Here is a 15421-nt window from a genome sequence, read left to right as displayed (position 1 = left end):
TGTTTTTAACAAATAACATATAAATATTAAACCATTTATAATATAATATAAAAGTGTTAATCTTCTTTCTCGCTTGTACTTTGTACCCGTACACACTTCATTATTTTTTTTATTTTTGCAATAACGATAGATAAAGTGTTAATCTATTGAATGGATTGACTTGAGCTGTTTCGAACTGGAGTGAACCGGTTTGGTTCCACAATAGGTTCTTGGTCAAAATTGGTAAGTTAGTAAAATTAACAGTAAAGTAACGGGTAAGTTACTAACAAAATTTAAGACATAGTAAGTTACCAAAAAAGAAACTATTATCATTAATATCAAATAAAGAAAAAAAATCATCATCTTTATTATATTCTTTACTATCATTTTGATTAATATTTTCTAATTCTAATTTTTAAATTTAATTTAATTTAATTAATCTCATCTATTAAATTCAAATATTGAATATTTTTTAAATTTCAAATAATTTTAGTATTTTTTATTGTATATTTAACGTTAACTGTTAGACATTAAAAATTGAGTCACGTGATTTTAGGTGATAACAAGAGATCTGCATGCCGGAATTATTTCTTGCCTTTATCGTAGCGTAGTTTACTGCTAAAATAGTGCTATCCGAAGGGTGAGGTCCTGGCGTCGGGATGAATATTTAGTTCTTAATACCAGATAGTTCACTTTGTTTCTTCATGTAACATTATAGTTATAATTGTATTAGACGGCTAGACGCTCTTTAGAATAAAATAAATAAATAAATAAATATTCTTGTTGCCTTTTTATAGAGTAGTACGTCCAACGTTACCTAAAATTGAAATGGAAGTCACGGGCGTCACTCACAGCTAAAAAATAAGATTTACCCAAAAAAACATATGAAATATATACAGTATTTAGAAAACATTGTGGTGTTATTCAACGATTCCAAACGCCAAAATTATCGTTGTATTGAAACTTATTTATCCTATTTAAGTGAAGATGGTAAAGTGCACATGAAATTAATAATAATTTACTATCTTGTTGTCTTTAAATACATTATTTAATTATCCTAATTACTGTATATAGAATCAATAGATGTATTCTTTTTTTTACGGTAAAATAAATGTGCGATAAATATAAATATGTTTAATTGCCGTTAATGAAAATACTCGGTTAAATAATAAAGTTGATTGGTCCTTCGTTTTAATGATATAATTTAATTATACAACGTATAATCCGGTGATTAAAACAAATCTTACGTAATTATTATCAAAATAAAAATATGACGCAGCGCAAATCATTTGATTGGTACTACGGAAAATCGATTCTAATATAAATTTAGTCTGAAACAAATCGGAATATATTTAATACTGCTCTTATTTTCCTTGTAATAAAAAAAAATAATCAACAATAATAATAATAATAAAATATCGTTGGAAATTCAAATCAGGTAAATTATAAATTTTAAACTAGGTTAAAAAACTATCTATAATTTTTTTGCGTATATAGAACGAAGGTTCTTCTAGCAACGCTGCTTCCAATAATTGAAACTAATAACCTTGTTTATGAAACCAATTCTCATGAATTCTCAAATTAGAAGAGGATGAGTTTATCACGCCCAGCAAAAAAATCTATTAAGCAACTGTCCGAAATAAACTATTTACATGCTTTGAAGGTGCTTTTTGAAAATTTAAAAAATGAGTTTTCGACTCAATCCTAAATAAATTCATTAGAAGCTCTAGTTGACACCATTCACCAGTTCCTTTAATTATTATTCATAAAGAGAGCATGACTACTAGATTAGTTACATTTAAGAACTTTAGTGATAGTCTTAGAACGAATATGTTTTACACCGATAGTACTTTGTAAATTTTGCTAAAAAATTATAAACTTTATCTCGAAGTCCTTTACTGAGATTTATCGTAAACAACACAGCAGGTTATTGAAATAGGACTTTATAATAACTTTAGGTCAAATTTTAATCAATTTAATCAACAAAACAATAATCAGCATGAATAAATCACAATAAAAGGCGTAACTATATTAATATTGATTTTTCATTAATCCATTTGAGAGATACATTTCATAGTCTACGACTTGGTTTCAAGAATTGATACGAAGAACTAAAAACTTTCTTAAAGCTGCATTAAATATTACACCAAGGACTTTATCAATGGCAGAATTGCGTTTCCAAAAGATAATTGTTCAATTTTATCATTGCTATTTAAAATTATTTTATAGAAAGTAAGTTATTATTTATTTAATTCTATTATTACTTATTGTTGTTATAATATTTATATACAATTAAACTAGCTAATTTCTTACTCAAGTAAGTCGAAGTTTAAGTTTTAAATATCCAGTATTATGTTAATATTCAAAATAATATTTTTATCTCGTCTGAACTCTGAAGGTTCTGAAAAGACTATTAGTAAAAAATTTTAGGGAATTGATATTAATAGAGTATATGGAATATATCTTAGAGCTACAGATAAACCTATTTTGGATTCTCAAACAAAATTTAAAGAAGTATCAAATAAAATCGTTAAGGAAATTTTATAAATGATCTTGCTAGAAACTAAGCCATCGCATTATGATACCACATACTTTGTGGTTTGAAGTATTAGACCTTGCACAAAATCTTATCTAAAGATCTACTCATATAGTCTTTGTTACTATTTGACTATTGAGTCACTTAATAAAGCACTAAATAGTTTTATATAATTCAAAGCTATTGAATTATAATTACATTTATACAATATTGATAATGAAATGTTTTTTAATGATTGAAATTGATTTTGATCAATACAAACAAAAGAAGTGAAAATAATTTAACAGATTCAGAAAAATTTCAAAATTTATTAAAGAAAATACCTTGAAGATTTAAAAATTTTAACTAATGATAATAGAAAAGGGAAAGAGATAGAAAAAAACAATTTATATTTAAAGATAAAACAAATATCGAATTCTAATGTTTTAGATTTTATAGTAAATGAAATGATTTGTCCAATTAACACTAAACCAACGGATCAATTAAATAATTTAAAAAAGTTAAGCAGAATCAGATGTTGATAGTGATGATTCAGAATAATTCAGAAATTAATCAGATATTGTATTAATAAAAAATAAGAAATTTATGAATAGTACAATTATTAAATTAAATTCTAATATTTCATTATTACTTCCAAAAATAAAAAAATAACATCCAACTTATCAAATATTATAAAAGAACTAAATGAAATCATTATGAAAAAGCTGAATCTTTATGTAAAGGATCTTAAAGAATAACTTTTAAGAAAAATTTTAAAGATGCATTTTAGCTTATATTTATAGATGACTTAATAAGAGCAATAATATTTATATTTAAAAGAAGCTAGTTTCTTAAACCCAAAAGACCATGTGCATTAAAAAATGATCTAATTAATTATTTATGACTTAAAAATTATGCACGCAGTTATGAAAAAAAAGGAGATTATTTAAGTGCTCTAAAAATATTAAATATGTTGTTTAATTATTAATGAGAAATTTTATGTAATATGGCACAATATATTAAAACTATATTATATTATACAAAAGCAAATATAATAGATCTAGAAAATATCCATAATTTTATTTTATATGATCATTTATTGCAAAAGTATTCGGATTTTTGGTTAAATTCTGTAAATAATAACGATGATTTTAATGATTTTATCGAATTTGGAATTGTTAATGAATTTAGTAAATACATGTATAAAGGTAAGAAAATATTTATATTGTTATTTAAAGTTATTTAAAATTAATATTGTTTTAGAATATAAAATTTATTTTATTTCGATCCCTAGTATAAATTAAGTGAGATATACAGGTATAGTTTTATATTATTTATATTATTTATGTTAATTATTTTGAATATAAATTAATTGTAGCAAAAGTTGAGTTAATTTGCTTCGTTAATAATAAGTTATGTTGATTTAATATTAATCTTTTATTCGCTATATGTGATACCATACCAGAATTCTTCATTATAATGAATTTTAATTTCTAACCCACCAAATTCGCTATAATAAGGATTGTTGACAAGTACATTTTCTGCATTAACTGCCGTGAAAAGAAAAAATTAAATTTGTGCTAACAGTTAAACGTAAAATAAGGAATGTTAAATATAGTACATTTGTGTTAAATAATTTTTCTAATTAGCAGAACGCACAATTGTCATCCAATAATTATTTGTTATATTACAAATATTTAAAGATGGCATTCGAATACTATCCGAATGATCCCTGAAAACTTGAATTAAAATTCGATGGAAAAGTTATCCAATTGTAGGAAGAGAATACAATTAGGAAATGAAAGTACCCAATTAAAGAAGAGAACAGTACAAAGTATTACTGCTAATACTGTATCTTTAAAAAAGAATTTTGAACATATTAGAAAACCATATGTTTCTAAAAATATATTGCGTTGTAGTAAAGATATGAATTTCTAAATGCTTCTTGTAAGAAATTTGCGTTATACTTTCAATGTATGATGATAATAAACATGTTTACAATACTTCTGTCCATATAATCTGTGGAAGTCCATTATGTTATATTTAATAAGTTTTTGGTAAAAATATAAAAATTCTGCAGCGTAACTTATAATTATTTGTAAATTATTATTCATGTGGAACTTTAAGAATTTCTCTTTTTTAAATGAGAAAAAAAAGAAGGAAAAAAAAGAATATTCTTTAAGATACTAACTACACCGTGTTACGAAACTACTTATAATTTACGATATTTATGATGGGTGGGCAAAGTTTACGTAATTTAGATAATTTAGGTGATCATTCAAAAAAGGAATGTTGAGAGAACCGTAATAACTTATTCGGATCAGATCAGTCGTAGAAATGATTCCATAGAATTCTGCAGTCATGTGCAATAGTATAAAATTGGAAGCTTCCAATGGTGCTTCCAATCTTCCAAGAGCACATCACTGGAATTCTGTAATAAAAAAATTTATTCGTGCGTCGGTATGTAGAAATTATAAATTAATTTTTTTCCATACATTAAAATTTCTTGGTGTGACAAATAAATTATGAATAACTAAAAAAAACTTCAATCTTATCTTTATAATTTTTATCAAAAAAGTTTTGTTAACACTTAACAATTAATGGTCATGATATGAAACGCCTATGCAATAACAAAATATTCTTTAGCTTTGTAAGACAATCCATAAACGTAATATTCCATCGCTATCGACTAAATCTAAATTTGTAGCGTAGGATATACGTTTGTTACACTTTATATAAATACACATTATTTTTTTTTTTCCAGAACGTTTCGCCATATTTACACTGCCCACTTCGTGATATGTGGCGCAGTATTGAAATAATTGATTAACACGTGATGTAAATCATTTTCTAAACTCATGAACCCGCATGGTGATGGACATACAGTAATTATGAGCTATCAGGCGTGAAAAACTGGCAAAATGTTACACCGTGCCTGACATTTTACCTGTTCATGCTTGATATTCATCTGTCCGTTCTTGATATTTTATCTGTATGCTTGATATTCACCTGTCATGTGTGTGATATTTTTATCTGCTTGATGTTTATCTATCACATTTTTTATCTCGTGCTTGATGTTTTATCTGTTCATGCCTGATATTTTAATAGACGGATTAAATATAAAGCACAAACACATAAATATCAGTTAAATATCAATCACATGATAGAGAAACTTCAAACACGGACAGATGAACATCAAGCATGAACAGGTAAAATGTCAGACATAATGTGACATTTTGCCTATCCATGCCTGATAGTTTAGTCCAACTCGGTAATGTTAAAGGATAATGAAACATTAGAAGTTAATAGCCCTAAAATAAGTACCCTTAAAATAGTTATATAAGGAGTAACTTTTGGAGAAGTTTTAAAAAAGGGAGATGTTAATTAAAATCTTTACTTTTAAAATTATTTTCACAATTTTCACAATGTAATAATTTTAATCCAATAAATATTATATTTTATAACCCAAAATTCGCGTCTTATATTTATATGTAATAATAAACCAAGCAATGTATTTGTTTAATAAATTTCTTATTCTTATCTAATTAATTCAAAGTCACTTGTCGCATATTTGAATTATTTTTTCTCACATTTTTAATCACGTTATCAAAATGGTTTGATTTATTATATTGAGACTTTTATATTTCAATTTTTCTCGTTTAACGTAAATTATTGAAATACAGCTCACCTATGCAATAGCATAATATTTTTTTAGCTTAGAAAAATCTTTATAAGATAATCCATTAAGGTATAAACATATGTAGGAATTTCTTGTTACAATACGCCGATTAAATCTAAATTTGTAGTGTAGCAATAAAGTCGTTATGCTGCAAATGATTTAATTTGTATTAAATTCAAATTTGTAGTGTAGTGATAAAGTTATTATGCTGCAAATGATTTAATTTGTTTAAGAATATTTTTAGTGGGCAAATTACGTTTGTTACACTTTACATAAATACATATTATTTTTTTTTTTCAGAACGTTCCATATTTACACCCTTTTGGTACATATATTTGAATTATTTTTTTCCCGTTATACTTCACATTTTTAATCACTTTACCAAAATGGTTTGAATTTAGTATACAAATCAAATTTAAGACTTTTATCCTTTGTTCGCTTTTAATAATTAAATAATAAATATGTCGATTAAATCTAAATTTGTAGCGTAGTGTTACCGAATAATGACGGTAATTAAGGGACGAATGGCGGATGACTTATATCGTATAACTACACGAATACCAACAAAATTCTTACTCAATACTACCTATCCAAGGTACTTCCGGTATTGTTCGTTAAGAATCGTCAAGGTAAACACTATAAATACGATAAATGAAAATACGCAATGGTTATAACAACAACTGTTATATGACTGTTAGAAACAACGTGTAATATTGACCAAATATAACGATTTTATTAAACAGGTGTAAATTCGGATCTTTACAACAAAGTGATAAAAAGTGACAGAAAGGGATAGGAAATATATCTTAAAGATATTTAACGACAAAATAACTACAGAAAAATAGCTATATGGTAACTACTCTATCAAAGAGTTGGCGGAAGGTGTATTTATATCTTATTTTATCTAACCGTCATCTCTTTTTCCTGTCATCAAGGCAAAATCTAATCTATAGATGTCTATTGATGGGTTATTGATTTCGTAATATATCAATACAATTACAATACGATTATAAGCCATTTTTAATAAAGTACAAATGATAATTTTAGACGGTTAATTACTATTGAGCTAATTTCCCTACAATAACTTCTAATAAAATCTTATATATAAACAATACAAATAAAGAAAATAAATAATATAAATAAATTATCTAAATAAAATAAAATAACTATAAAAACGATATATAAGTAAATCTATCAAACAAAATCAATATCTTTAATATAGTTAACCGATATACACAAATCATATATCGGCGTAAATCGTCTCATAACACCGGAAATCGACATGTACACAAATGTACCGAATTTCATCGGATCACCATATAATATCGGAAATCACATGCGCAAAAATTCGCGTAACATCATCCCCTCTTGAAACGTGAGCTCCTGCGAACGAGAACACTATCGAATATTATCCGATATCCGACATCTCCAATGATCTACTGATATAAGGACGAAGTTGGTCGGCATGCACCCACTTCTTACGAATTTTCCCATCGATTGTTTGTAATTGATAATTTCCATTGTTACGACGATCATGCACATAATAAGGTCCATTCCACTTCGTATCCAGCTTCTTCGGTCGGAAATTCTTCAACAATACTTGTTCTCCAATAGCGTATTGTTTAGGATGAATTTGAGCATCATATCGTTGCTTTTGTTTCTCTTGACTAGTATGCACATTACTTCTAGCTAACTGACGATTGTCCTCTAAGGGTCCTATCAACATCCGAATCCTTTGGTAAAACTGTTCCTGAAAATCTTCAACTTGTTGGTCTTGTTGAACATCTGATCTGATAACAGTAGGATCACTAGGCAATTTCAATTCAATCGGCAAAGTTGCTTCCCTTCCGTAAGTAAGGTAGAAGGGTTCAAATCGGGTGGTTTGTTGTCGGATGGTTCTATATGCAAACAACGCAGAAGGCAAATATAGGTCCCAATTCGATTGATCCTCCATAGAATATTTTGCTAAAGTCTCACATAATGTTCGATTGAATCGTTCGGTCAACCCGTTAGTTTGTGGTCGATATGCGGTTGATAAGTGATGTTTAACACCTAGTCGAGTACATAACAAATCTAAAAGTTCGTTTACGAAATGTGTCCCTTGGTCAGTCAAAAGAACTTTCGGACATCCATGTCTACAAATAACGTCCTCATAAAAGAAAGAAACAACAGACGCGGCCTTGGCATCTGGTAATGCTCGAGCTTCGGGCCACTTCGTTAAGTATTCGGTTAATACAACAATATACTTATTTCCACGAGTGGTAATAGGTAACGGGCCAACAATATCCATCCCAACACGGTCGAAGGGTTGTCCGATCTTTATAGGGTGAAGAGGCTCATTTCTTAATGGTCTTTTTCGTCGTTGACATATATCACACGATTGGACATAACTTCTAATATCGTTTCCCATCTGTGGCCAAAAATATCGTAAACTAATAGCACGATAGGTTTTGGAAAACCCAAAATGTCCTGCAAGTGGATCTTCGTGAAAATTATATAACACAGTGGCCAGTTCACTTTTCTTTAATACACGTAAAGGTCGAGTAGGGCTTTCCTTATTCTTTTTATACAATAGGCCATCTATCGAAACATAATAATGGGCCTTTCGTTTAAAAGCACGGCGTTGGTCAGCATCAATATTATCAGGCAATTCTAAGGTTTCCAAATAGCGTAAAATGTTAAAATATGTGGTGAAATCCATAGGTTGGGTTGAAATCAAAAAAATAATCCAAAAATCGGCGTCGGTAATAATGGAGAATGGTAAAAAGATGATTTAGGTATATATCTAGATTCTTATCCTAGATAGGCTATCAACGTTGAGGTGCTTCCTTCCGGAGCGATGTGTAGTTTCAAAATCATACATTTGGAGCTTCATGACCCAACGGGCCAATCTTCCGATAGGGGTAGCCGTATTAAATAAATGACATAACGCTGCATGGTCAGTGACTAATTTGAATCGTTGCCCATAGATATACGCGTGGAAATGTTTTACTACCCATATTACGGCAAGACATTCCAATTCAGTTGCCGAATAATTACTCTCTGCCTTATTACATGTACGACTAGCGTACGCGATTACACGATCATTCCCATCTTCATCCAATTGAGATAATATCGCGCCCAACCCAAAGGTCGAAGCATCCGTTAATAATACGAACTGTTTTTCAAAATCAGAAAAGATGAGGATAGGTGAGGCGATCAAGGTCTGTTTCAACTGTTCAAACGCAACTTGCTGTTCTTTACCCCAACTATATGCAACTCCTTTCTTCAATAGCTTATTTAAGGGTGTTGCAATACGAGAAAATCCAGGCACAAATCGTCGATAATAAGAAGCAAGCCCAAGAAAACCTCGTAATTGGGTGACATTCAACGGTACTGGAAAATCTTTTACTTTCTGTATCTTAGCAGGGTCGGTCCTTATCCCTTTGTTGCTAACGATATGTCCCAAGAACTCCAGCTCTTCTTTTACAAACGAGCATTTATCGGGATTTAACTTTAAGCCAGCATCTTCCAATCGATCAAAAATAACTCGAAGATGTTCTAGGTGTTGTTCAAAGGTATCCGAATAGATGATAACATCGTCTAAATATACCATTACAAATTTCCAAAGGTAACCTCGTAAGACTTCATCCATCAGACGCTGAAATGTGGCCGGAGCGTTACATAAGCCGAACGGCATTACTTTGAACTGGTAAGTGCCGAATTGAGTAATAAAAGCAGTTTTGGGTCTATCTGCGGGGTTCATCTCTACTTGCCGATATCCACTGGCTAAATCCAGGGATGTAAACCATTGAGCTTTTCCAAATGAGTCGAGCATGTCATCTATCCTGGGAAGAGGATAGGCATCTTTTATCGTAACGTTATTCAATTCTCGGTAATCAACACAAAAATGCAGCTTTCCGTTTTTCTTCCGAACTAGGACTACCGGAGCGGCCCATGGACCTGTTGATCTTTCAATTAGTCCCTCTTGTAACATACGTTGAATTTCTTCCTCAATGAAATTCCGCTCATTTTTGGACGTGCGATACTAATGTTTTCGTACCACCTTATTGTTACCGGTATCGATGGAGTGTCGGATTAAATTAGTTCGACCTAACTCAGAAGAACTCCATGCAAAATTACCACGACGTTGAACAAGAAATCGAAGTAATGGTAATTCTAAATCAGTAGGAAGAGTTCCGACTTTCATCTTAATGGTAGTAGGGGTAGTCTCAATTCCGGATCCTACTTCTACATGATAATATTCGACTTCCTTGGATAATCGCTCATACTCCAAATGCGTCTTCTGTCCACAGTGATAGCATAACTGTCGGTCATTTTCAGCGGCAACCTTCTCCAAGACTAACTGATTATAAAGTTGATTGGTTAATGCAAATTTTCGTTGTTCCTCGGAAGGTACAACTCCATCATCACATCGTCCTCTACTCAATTCTTTTAGAATGGTTGATGAGAGTCGGCATACTGATTGATAGGTTATTAAATCATCTTGGCAGAAATAACAGGCGTCTTCCGGTGTAGCCATAGATACTGGAGTAATCGCATAATATGGAGGAATAATATGGAATAAAAGATTAAACGATAGGAAGTCACATGATAGGATAAAATTAACCGGAAAGGATAAACTTTTAGGAGAAGGAATGATCTACATGATGTAATGTTTATTAAATGATTAACGGAGAACCAATAGATCAAGTGGGGAGTTGATCGATGTGGCTTAGCAACCAGTTTATCAAGTTCAACAATAAGAGCAATTAGGAGGAGTAATCATAAGCCACAAATGGTAAATCATATAAAAAGGAAGGATAGCGAATTAAAGGAACAAAAAAATAGGAACATGTAAAATATTGATGAACTGCAGCCGCAGTAGAAGAATAGTTGACGAGATGCAGTAGAAAAGATAGCACAGCCACAAAAGATGGATCTTTGCGATATAATATTTGAAAGATTACTTTATTTTAAAGAAAAGATAGCACAGCCACAAAAGATGGATCTTTACAATATAATATTTGAAAGATTATTTTATTTTAAAGAAAAGATAGCACAGCCACAAAAGATGGATCTTTATGATATAATATTTGAAAGATTACTTTATTTTAAAGAAAAGATAGCACAGCCACAAAAGATGGATCTTTACGATATAATATTTGAAAGATTATTTTATTTTAAAGAAAAGATAGCACGGCCACAAAAGATGGATTATATCTTTACAACATAATATGCGAAAGATTATTTTAAAGAAAAGATAGCGTATTAAAATAGTATAACATATTAGAAAAGATAACATATAAAATAGCATATAAGATAGCGCATAAAAGATAACATATAAAATATTAGAAAGAAATAAGAAGTAGGAAAAGAAAGAATAAGAAAGTTGGTTTAAATAGGAGCGGAATGGGAAGTGAATTCCACAGTCGTCAGATACGATGTAAAACTTTAAGTAAATTAGTTAATTGTGAATTTTATGAAGAATAAATAAAATACCCTTTATATGAAAATTAATTGTTTCGATTGTTTTTGTTACTATTTTCTTATGATGAAAAAGTAATTTTGTTTAATTAATTGTTAGTAAAGCGTAATGTTATTTTAAAGGTAATAGGTTCGCCCTAAACTTTACTGTAATGTTCGCTTAATTAATTTTAATTGGACAAATTCATGGTGAATTTAATGTCATAACGAGAATTATGAAATGAATAAAATATAAACTTTTGTAAAGAGAACTATCGTATTTTGAAAGAAGATAATGGATGAAATATCGTGGCGAGAGCTATCGCAATTTGAAAGTTAAGTAGTAATAAAACTAAACCAAGCAAGAATATTAATGTTTCGTGGAGCACATATAACAGAAGCAGGGAACTTTGTTTACCGCCGGGTGGCAGACGGGGGTGACAATTTGGTGCATGCTCCGAGAAAGGAAATGTTGACTTTACGTCGACATTTTGACTATCTTCATATAGTCAAGTACCTATGCGGTATTAAGAAGGAAACGGTCAACAACTAAGTGAATTGATCACTCGCGAAGGGAAGGATCGTTCTGATCATGGTACCGACGTGGTATTCCGAAGAATCTGAACTCAGAAAAGAGGTATTAGAATTAAAATATAATATTGGGGAAAAAGGTTGTAAGTACCTGAAAAACTTTAAAATAGAAACGGGCAAAAATAGCGATATTGTACACCTACCTTAGGAATTATAAAAAGAAGGATGCGGTGATATGATGGAATATAATGAACTCGTTTCAAAATAATAGATTTATTACAGGAAAATCCGGAAAGTATTGTAGTAAGTCACAAAAGTTGTCGTCTTTGAAGTTTTCGCGCTAATAATTGTAAAACCAAGAAATTAAGGAAGCCCTCGTAAGATGTGGTATTCTGGGAGGGGCACCATTGTATTTTGCAGATGCCAGAAGTTCCTGGGGATACAATGTTGTAACGAAAAGTTGACGAGTAAGCTATAAACTCAAGGGTTACGTGGGAACCTATTACCAAAACACAAGGGTTGCGTGGGAACCTATTTAAAACACAAGGGTTACGTGAGAACCTATTACAAAAACACCGGCTGTGAATATAACTTCTTCAGATGGGAATTGAAATAATTGGACTCAGACGTGAGTGGAACATCTCCCTACTGAAAGCATTTTGAAAATGCGTAATTGAATTCACAAGGCAAAAAGAGAAACCATCGTGAGTATAACTTCTTCAGATGAAACTGAAAGCATTTAGGGAAATGCGCAATTGAACTCACGAAAAGAAGATGAATATTATGGAATAATGCGAAATTTAGGAATATTTGCTGGTCAAATGATAAAATGTGAATAGCAAACCTCGAAACTACTATACTTCATTGTGAAGGTAAAGGCAAGCCGAGTATAGGTTATTAAATTGTAAAAGATAATAAATAAGAAGAAACACCGTTAAATAAGTGTAAATGCGTGTGTCGCATAAGTGTAAATGCGTGTGTCGCATAAGTGTAAATGCGTGTGTCGCATAAGTGTAAATGCGTGTGTCGCATAAAGTATAATATGTTGTGTGTCGACATAATGGTTATAATAAGAATTAGTACAAGATTAAACAAAGAAGATATTTTGCGTAATATTGAATATATAGATGTAAAGATTACATATATATAACGAAAAAGAACTAAAAATTCACGAACTTTAGAAGTTATGAGAATTTTGAAATTCGTGAAATGCGAAAATTATAAATTTTGATGATAAGAGAAAATTTTGAGGCGCAGTAAAAACTTAGAAAATTTTTGAAATTTTTAGAATGCGCAGTAAAAACCTCCGCAGTCTGAGGAGATTGTGGACTTAGAATAATTTTTGAATTAATGGCGCAGTAAAATATATACATGAAATTATGAAAGATAAGAATAGCAGAAGAAACTTGTGAAAATCAAAAAAAAAAAGAGAGGATTTAAAGATTGAAAGATTAATATAAGAATATTATGAATAAGTAAAAGATTTAGAAAAAAAAATAAGTTGTTAAATGAATATTCATAATGAAAGAAAGATTATACATTCAATATAGGTAATAGGAAAGGACAATATAGTAAAGGATGGTTAGAAGATCAAAATAGAAGCGATAAAAATGATATATAAGAGAGTGGAATTTCAATTTGAATTCTGGATGAATATTTATAATAATTTAATTGGAGTATACGATGGAATGGTACCATCAATGGGAAAGTGAATATAGGACACATAAAGGAGAACATGAGTTAAGAACGGGAGAATTAGATGAATGTTTAAATTGTGAATTATGTCATCCGATAGGAAATGAACCAATGGTATTCAAGAAATTTTGGGATGCATTATTTAAGTTCGAAGATACAATAATAATATATAATAATGTAACGATCAAGGGAGTAATAGATTTATTAAGTATGGATAATTCAGAAAGAGAAGATACAATACACAAGGGAAAATGTAGAGACATAATGGATAGAATAACAGAGTCGATAAGATATAGAATACAACCAAAAATGAAAGAAAAAGGATTACGAACAATTATATTAGTAATTGTAAGAGATTGTATTGAAGGAGATTTAGGGAATGAAGTATTTGATAGATTAATTGGGAATCCTGAATTAATAGAACACAAATATATTTTGGAAGATTGGGATGTTGAAAGAAGGTTTGAAAAATTTTGGCAATGGTACAAGATCACATCGAAAGAAGTTAAACCATTACGGGTAAAGATGGGAGCAATAAAGACATTCAGGGAATTACTTTATGAAGAAGAAGGAATAGCTACGAATGAGGAGAAAGTAAAAGAATTAATGTCCAATATGGAATATGGGAATATAGACATAGAAAATGTTCACGAATATCACAGGAATATGGTACAAAAGATAATAAGAATATTTATAGATACTAGGGGCTTTATAAAAGAACCAGAAGATTCAGAAAGCGAAGATAGTTTAGAAAGTTACGAAATGAAAAAGAATTTTAACACGAGTTTATATCTTAGATTTGAAAGATTTAGGTACTGGTGGAATGACAAATATGAAGGTAGACAAATACATACATATCATGAAAATGATTCACCAGAATGGTTCGAGAAGATGTTATCTGAGGGAGAAAATTTGCAAGAAGATACTGTAAGAAAACTAATGGATAGTATGACATTTAAAGATAGCGAAGATATATATACAAGAAATCCTATCATATTGAGAATAGATGATGGTGTAATAGAATGGGTTGTAACAGACTTAAAAGAAACAATGGAAAGAACACAAAAATTCAAGTTAGTGGAGATAAAGCAAGGAGAAGATAATGAAATGTATGATTCTGAAGAAGAAATAGAAATAATAGTAGAAGATAAAACGTGGAAGTTAAGTGAAATAAGGACAGGATTAAGACAACTGATGGTAAATCCAAAAGAAGAATTCATCAGAGAAATAATGAAATTTGGAATAAAAGAAAAGATAGAGACGGGAGTACTGTTGACATATGATTTTATAAGATATTATATTTTTCAGGAGGGGAAATTTGATAAGTCTGAAGACATAAAGGAGTGGATAGATTTGAGTACAAAAATATGTGGTAGATGCAATAAACAGAAATTAGATTATGTGATATCGGAAGAGGACGGCAGATGTGAAGAATGTAATCGGGAAATACGGGAAGATGAACAAGATGAATTAATAGAACTAAAAAACAACTTAGAAAAATTAGGATACGAAATGGATGTATCGGAAATTCAAAGAATAAAGAATTTTGGAGTTAATAATCGAATAATGGTAACAGA

The 15421-nt window shown here is 30.0% G+C and overlaps 1 protein-coding gene across 1 annotated transcript; it reads left to right on the top strand.

The window, feature by feature from the left end:
• Window positions 1-11088: 11088 nt before the first annotated feature.
• OCT59_004762 (uncharacterized protein) lies at window positions 11089-11388 on the top strand (the record flags this gene model as incomplete). The annotated part of the gene is made up of 1 exon (XM_066137915.1): window positions 11089-11388. One exon carries the CDS (start codon window positions 11089-11091, stop codon window positions 11386-11388), a length of 300 nt encoding a protein of 99 aa, XP_065997110.1.
• Between the last annotated feature and the right edge of the window lie 4033 nt (window positions 11389-15421).

Source organism: Rhizophagus irregularis, chromosome 13 (genome assembly GCF_026210795.1).
Source record: "Rhizophagus irregularis chromosome 13, complete sequence".
Taxonomy (NCBI): Eukaryota; Fungi; Glomeromycota; class Glomeromycetes; order Glomerales; family Glomeraceae; genus Rhizophagus; species Rhizophagus irregularis.
The sequence above is the reverse complement of the archived record's forward strand: the minus strand, read 5'-3'. Positions and strand labels throughout refer to the sequence as shown.